The sequence below is a fragment of the Syngnathoides biaculeatus genome, chromosome 8 (genome assembly GCF_019802595.1).
Source record: "Syngnathoides biaculeatus isolate LvHL_M chromosome 8, ASM1980259v1, whole genome shotgun sequence".
NCBI classification, from domain to species: Eukaryota; Metazoa; Chordata; class Actinopteri; order Syngnathiformes; family Syngnathidae; genus Syngnathoides; species Syngnathoides biaculeatus.
Genome location: NC_084647.1, coordinates 875,342 through 882,500, shown reverse-complemented (window position 1 = coordinate 882,500; position 7,159 = coordinate 875,342). Strand labels below are relative to the sequence as shown.

The 7,159-nt window shown below is 43.7% G+C and overlaps 1 protein-coding gene across 3 annotated transcripts in view; it reads left to right on the top strand.

Moving 5' to 3' along the window:
- Positions 1 to 7,033, top strand: part of mfrp (membrane frizzled-related protein) — an 11,868-nt gene extending 4,835 nt beyond the window's left edge. For all 3 annotated transcript variants that reach the window (XM_061826473.1, XM_061826472.1, XM_061826471.1), the window contains 11 exons: positions 270 to 356; positions 1,251 to 1,409; positions 1,521 to 1,740; positions 3,169 to 3,299; positions 3,439 to 3,564; positions 3,814 to 3,890; positions 3,975 to 4,123; positions 5,160 to 5,290; positions 5,786 to 5,920; positions 6,128 to 6,255; positions 6,370 to 7,033. In XM_061826473.1, the coding sequence (XP_061682457.1) occupies positions 270 to 356; positions 1,251 to 1,409; positions 1,521 to 1,740; positions 3,169 to 3,299; positions 3,439 to 3,564; positions 3,814 to 3,890; positions 3,975 to 4,123; positions 5,160 to 5,290; positions 5,786 to 5,920; positions 6,128 to 6,255; positions 6,370 to 6,594 (1,568 nt within the window). In that variant the 3' untranslated portion in view covers positions 6,595 to 7,033. The remainder of the gene's footprint in view (positions 1 to 269; positions 357 to 1,250; positions 1,410 to 1,520; positions 1,741 to 3,168; positions 3,300 to 3,438; positions 3,565 to 3,813; positions 3,891 to 3,974; positions 4,124 to 5,159; positions 5,291 to 5,785; positions 5,921 to 6,127; positions 6,256 to 6,369) is intronic.
- Positions 7,034 to 7,159: the final 126 nt, after the last annotated feature.

Here is a 7,159-nt window from a genome sequence, read left to right as displayed (position 1 = left end):
GCCAGTATAATCAGTCAATCAATCCATGCAATGTGTCATGGGCATCCAGTACTAGCTGCAGAGTATTGCGCCATACAAACGGATGATAACAACCGTTTGAGGAGAGCAAGTGACTCTAACATGAATCTCTTGAGCAAACGTTCAACTCCTATCTGTGAATTGTGAAAGAAATGCGTGCTTCCGACTATCTTCCCAGCAGTCCCAATTCATGTTTGCGTGTAAATGTTCAGGGCAACGTTTGGATCGCTTGGTGGTCTGTGTTGTTCCAGGTTGTGGCTGGGGGAAGCTGGTGGTCTCTGCTGCTGCTGTGCTCCTGGTTGCAGCTCTCTGCCTGACGTTGGCCCTCATCCTCACACGTGAGTCTCCTGCCTCATCCGAAAATACAAGAACCCAAGAATATAGTACCACATCACAGATACATTATATGCAGACAGGATATCATGAAAATTACTCAAACAGTACTTATCGTTACATTTTTGTTCGTTCAAACACTTACGGAGTGACATTATATGCTCCAGAAGAGGCGCTTTTTTTTTGAAAATTAGTAATACATTGGTGAGTGAGACGACAATGTACAAGTATTTGAAGTACTTTGTAGGTAAGGGTGTTAATTGAAATGGATTACGTAATGCCATTATGCTTCTTCTTCTTCTTTTCCTTTCGGCTTGTCCCGTTAGCGGTCGCCACAGCGTGTCATCTTTTGCCATCTTAGCCTATCTCCTGCATCTTCCTCTCTAACCCCAACTGCCCTCATGTCTTCCCTCACCACATTCATAAACCTTCTCTTTGGTCTTCCTCTTCGCCCTTTTGCCTGGCAGCTCCATCCTCAGCACCCTACCACCAATATACTCACTCTCTCGCCTCTGAATATGTCTAAACCATTGAAGTCTGCTCTCTCGAACCTTGTCAACAAAACATCCAACTTTGACTGTCCCTCTAATGAGCTTATTTCTAATCCTATCCAACCTGGTCACTCCGAGCGAGAACCTCAACATCTTCATTTCTGCCACCTCCAGTTCTGCTTCCTGTTGTTTCTTCAGTGCCACCATCTCTAATCCGTACATCATGGCCGGCCTCACCACTGTTTTGTAAACTTTGCCCTTCATCCTAGCAGAGACTCTTCTGTCACATAACACACCAGACACTTTTCGCCAGCTGTTCCAACCTGCTTGGACCCGTTTCTTCACTTGAACGTAATGCCATTATGCAAAGTTCTTAAAATTGCATCTGGCATTCTGTTCTGGATGTAGAGATTAAAGGTCAAGAGGTTGAGGAGCAGTTGTTGTCTACCAGTGCTGAAGACCTTCTCAGCCCAGGTGGTGGAAAATTCCCTACAATTCCTGCAAACAGAAGCCAACAGGACAGTACGGGTGTAGCCCGCCCTGCGACCACCCCGGCGACTGAAACACGTAGGACACAAACGTGATAGACACCTGCTGACATCTCTTAATTATCTAAGACTGTTAACTTTTCCAATTACGGAGTATATGTAGATTGTTTTTTTTTTTTCTATCTTCCAGGCTGTGGCGGTGTTTTGACTGATTCCGAAGGTTTTTTCAGCTCACCAAACCACCCCGGCTCGTATCCCCCCAACACCTTGTGTGTGTGGGTGATCCGAACCAGCCCCCCTCACTTAATTCAGATCCACGTGTCTTCTTTGAATGTTGAGGGTCCGTCTCCATGTTTGTTTGACTGGCTGGAGGTGCAAGAGCATTTAGAGCACAGCGCCATGGTCACAAGGTTCGTGGACCATCCCAATTAACACATACACAATATTACTGGGCGGCACGGTGGTTCAGTTGGTAAAGCGTTGGCCTCACAGTTCTGAGGTCCCGGGTTCAATTCCGGACCTGCCTGTGTGGAGTTTTCATGTTCTCCCCATGCTTGCGTGGGTTTCCTCCAGGCACTCTGGTTTCCTCCCACATTCCAAAAACATGCAACATTAATTGGATACTATAAATTGCCCCTAGGTGTGATTGTGAGTGCGGCTGTTTGTCTCCATGTGCCCTTGGATTGGCTGGCAACCAGTTCAGGGTGTACCCCGCCTCCTGCTCGTTGCCAGTTGGGATAGGCTCCAGCACTCGCCGTGACCCTTGTGAGGATAAGCGGTGAAGAAAATGGATGGATTGAAAATACTACTGTACTGTACTGTCCTGGATTAAAACTGTGTAATTCCAGTTCTTGTTGTTTTCCACGGCATGCTCAAAAATGCTTTATCACCAGCGGTTCCGCTCCAATACATTGAATAATTTCTTTGTAATTCATACATTTGATTTCAGAAAGCAATGTTTCACTGAAACAAAAGTACAGTTTTTTTGGTTAAGTGAACTTAGCTGGAACTTTTGCTCTCATCAACCAATCACAGGATGGAAAGACACTTGCGTTATTGTGGGTTTGTACGAGGCCCTCCGAGGCAAGTTTGAAACCTGACTGCTTGAAGAAACAGATCAAATGCTACTGTAGTATCTGTTAGCAATCAAGTGTGATAATCAGGGCCAGTATTAAGTACTTTAGCACATATTGGGATAAGCCATTTTATAGCAGATCACGGACCACATTAAAATTGGATTATTCTGGTTTGCCGTACAGCTGATTAACTGCTACATGACAGGACGTTCAAGGCACTCAAACACAAAACAAATTCAAGTGTTCGAGTTTGAATTATTCAATATTTTGACACCAATCTTTTTTTCCTTTTACTGCAAACAAATATCGGCTATAGACCTTTTTGGCTGCTAGGAAATCCGTACTGATGCTGATTATCAATGTCGCTCAGTGTTTGTGATAGTAGTCCAGCAGGGAAGGCCTTACTGGCCCTGGACTAGTTTCCCACCACTGGTATACAGTATAGTATTTAACAAATGTACATTACGCTATAGCCACCCTAAATTAACAACATTGGTGATGGGCAAATTATTATTTTTTTGTTTCTTTGTTTGTTTATACACCAGTATGTAGAAGCTAAATGGAAATATATGTTTTTATCTGTTCATTATCTAATTTATTGGGGTAGTGAGGGTGTAAACAATAGTAAGGCCTTTTAATATTTTGTGATTAAGAGGTCAATTGATAATTATTTACTGATGTTCCTCAAGAGAAAAAAAAGATTGTGGGGTGGTTGTAAAAAGGTGAATTGATTTTGTATTTGGTAATCTATTCCTGGCGCAGGTTCTGCGGTGCTGTGGCTCCACCGACAGTCAACACAAACAGCAGCACCGTATTGGTGACCTTCCGCTCTGATGGCAGCATTGCAGGCAACGGCTTCACTGCTCAGTACAGGGCCTTGGCGCCTCAGCACAGTCAGTGGTTTGTGTGCATGGATGACAAACAAAAGGAAACGCCTTCCTTTAGTTTGTTACCAGTCTGTATACAACGTGTGTGAGCGCCAGTGTCCATGCGGTAGTGTGCATCTGTGTGCTTTGTGTGTTTGTTTCTCAGAAAGTTGCTCCAGGGAAGAGTTCATGTGCGATAGTGGTCGCTGTCTGCTGCCCGTGTCTGTGTGTGACGGTCATCCAAACTGCCAGGACCACAAAGATGAGGCCAACTGCAGCCATAAACACAGTGGTGAGAGTTTCAATTTTTTTTTTATTTTTTTTTTTTTAATTTCATTCATTGTACTTACCTATGCATTTGAATTTAATACACTCGGTGAGAAGATAACGTTTGCGTAGCAGAGTGCCAGAGTCCTGATTTGAATAAGCACCATTGTGTCTACCTGCCCACCTTGTGTATTGCAGTTAGAGACAGCAAAAAATAGTCCATTGACCATTAGAGTCTGACTAACTTGGGTGTAACTGTTTTGTTCATCCACAGAATGCGGCGGGCAGAAAATCGGGTCATTCGGCTTCCTGGCAAGTCCAAACCACCCCGGGCCATACCCTCACCAGCAGGTACAGCCACAATCATTGTCTGCTGGTTGCCACATTCCAAACAAACCATTACAGGACAATTTTATTCCCCCCGTTTGCCATTAGTTTTGTGTATGGCACATATCTGTTGACGAGGGTCACGTCATTATGTTGCGCTTCAAAAACTTCAGCCTGGAGTCACAAGATGTGTGTGAGTTTGACTACGTGGAGGTACATGACAGCGACAATATTGGAGCTGGAAGAGTTCTGGGAAGGTAAGACATGCTCTGGATTTGATGTCGGAATCCATGGTGTGGACAAGAGTGTTGGAATTCCTGCCCATTATAATTTGGAATGATGTTTGGTTGTTAATATGTGGTTCAGTTCTTATACTGTCCATTAAGGAAAAAATGAAAAACAAACTGCTTACCTTTTATGTGACCGGAACAGGAAGAGATTTAAAGTCGGCGAAAATTGAGTATCGACGTGGACAACTAGCTTTCAACAGAAGCCCAGGAAAGCTTTTGTGGGCCACAGAAAATGATGTGGAGGGGGCAGATTTAACCGACACATCTTGAATTTGACACCTGTTACCTTGAATCATGTTTCTAAAACGTTTTAAACCAATTACCCCCATCAATAAATACTCCCACATCTCAAAAACATGCAACATTAATTGGACACTCTAAATTACCCCTAAGTATGATTGCGAGTGCGACTGTCTGTCTTCGTGTGCCCTGCGATTGGCTGGCAACCAGTTCAGGGTGTACCCCGCCTCCTGCCCGATGACAGCTGGCATAGGCTCCAGCACTCCTGCGACCCTTGTGAGGATAATCGGCTCAGAAAATGGATGGATGGATGGATGTTTCAAACTGGAATATACAGTCATGCACAGTTTCGACAGTTGATTCTTTCAAGTACCACTCGAAACAGCCTGTATGCCACACATTTCTAGAAAATCATTTTGAGGTCAAACCTATGTTAGACCTAAGAGAGGGTTTGCCTGCTCAAAATGTCTGTTTGAGTTCATCTCTAAGGTGTTTGGAAAAAGACACTGGAAAAGAATCTTCCCCAAACCCTTCCCACAAAATTGGAAGAATACAACAGTCCAAAATTTCTTTAGGTTTAACTTAACATTAAAAGAATCCTATACGGTCCCACCCAAACCAGTCGATAAAGAAGTTTGACTCAATACTTTGGTCCCCGTAACGCACATTAGGTGCATGTTCCACTTACCTGATTTGTGTAAACTGTAACTTGAGCTGCAATCGTCCTGGTAGCCTCTGGCAAATGACATGTTTTCTGTCTCAGGTTTTGTGGCGCCACCCGCCCACCAGACCTGACCTCGTCCGGCCAGCACATGACTGTGCTGTTTGCGGCTGACGAGGGAGTGGCTGACAGTGGCTTTAATGCGACATATCAGTCCATGTCCCTGCAGGATAGTGAGTTATTATTCCTCTCTAGATAGTATTTTGTGTACATTAAGTCAACTAGTTAACTTTTATATTCAATGCTGTTTTTGGGCTGCTTCCCACATCTTTTTAGGTCTACTCTACTCATGTCAAATTAGGAATATTGGACTTTATTTTTATTAGAAATTATAGGATAAACTGAGAACCCACTATAGTATAACCTTTTCAGGTGAACTTAATTTGTCCTTCTCTAAAGGTCACAAAAAGGTTGACTTTATTTTAGGCTCTTCCTTCAGTTTCACTGTAAAGTCCAATATCCCAAACTTTTTGCAAGCGGCGCATGCTTCCAAATCAAAAGCCCTGTGCTCATCAACAGAGCTCACATTTTCCAAATGCAAATCTGCTGGTACGCATAAATTGTCTTCGCGACTCAATTTTTGACACCCAATATTTTGATTTCTTGATTGTAGTTCCTTTTGTAACCTACTCCCGTGTCATTTTGTGGTGTCCTTTGCTGCTAAAAAGGGACATGTGCACCAAGGCAGTTTGCCTGCAGCACCGGTGAGTGTCTTCATTCACAGTGGTTGTGTGACGGCTGGAACGACTGCCCCGACGGAGCAGATGAACAAGATTGTGCCAACTCCACTTACCCCCCCTTTAGTGAGTAACGCTCAGTGTCCGACCCCAAATCAGAGGGTGTGTCCGTCACACAACACTTTTTGGTTATTTCTCCGGCCAGTGACGCGAATAAATGGAAGTGTTTAATGCTTCTGGGGATAGAAAAACATGGGCCCTGCCTCCCCAAGCAGTGATCTTGGCTCAAATGCAATAGGTGATTTTTTTTTTTTTTTTTTTTTATTCCACCAGGTTCCCCGTGTGAGTCCATAGAGGTGGAGATGTGTCTGGGTCTCAGCTACAACCTCACCTCATTCCCCAATGTATGGCTCTCCATCATTGATCAGAGAGAAGCTGCCACACTTCTGCGTCAGTACAGGGTATGGCATCTATTCCGTTACCGTCTCATTATATTGGTTTGTGGGAACTGGCCTCCAAATATGCACCGTCAAGCACAAACATCCATGAATACCTCATTCCTCTTGTGGTCAAAGGTTCTGATGGAGCTGGCCTGCTACGAGCCCTTGCGGAGACTCGTTTGTGGAATGTTCTTGCCACAGTGCAGCCCTCGCGGGGGCGTTCTCCAACCATGCCGCTCTGTCTGCTCCTCGGCTGAGCAGCAATGCAGCCAAGCCTTGGACCTTTTCTCTTTCAGCTGGCCCTTCAACTGCCACCTCCTGCCCAACACACTGGATCCCAAGGAGTGCTCACTCCCCTGATTGCGCCCCTCCCCCCACAAGTGTCTTGGAATTTTCATTTTTTTTTTTTTTAATTGAGGACTGACACTTCAAGGGAATAGAAAAGCCCTCAAGCTTTCCAGCAACATTGTAATTTGCTGGCCAGTAAACATCTCAATAACAGCAACTTTCCAAAAGCAACTGTCATGGTGTAAGTTGCAAGAAAATATCAAAATTCACTGAATTGTTTTAATAATGGGTTAATTGATTTTATTCCTGCGGAAACGGAATTTACTTAATTTTACCAATACAGCTCTTTAAAAATCAACTGGAGCTGAAACAATGCTGTATAGAGCTGAAAGACCACCTTGGGTTATCTATGTTCATTAATACTTTTCATGAAATAACCCATCAATATAGTACAAAAGGAGATAAAGCACAGGGAAAAATAAGACTGACATAAAATAATTTTGGCAGAGGCTTAAAACAGATCCAAATTACATTTAAATTTAATGTCAACATATGATGATGACTCGGCTGGATCTAAGTGTGAAAAAAGTCCAGTATATCTATGAGCATCATTTAAGATACTTCCATGGTAATAATG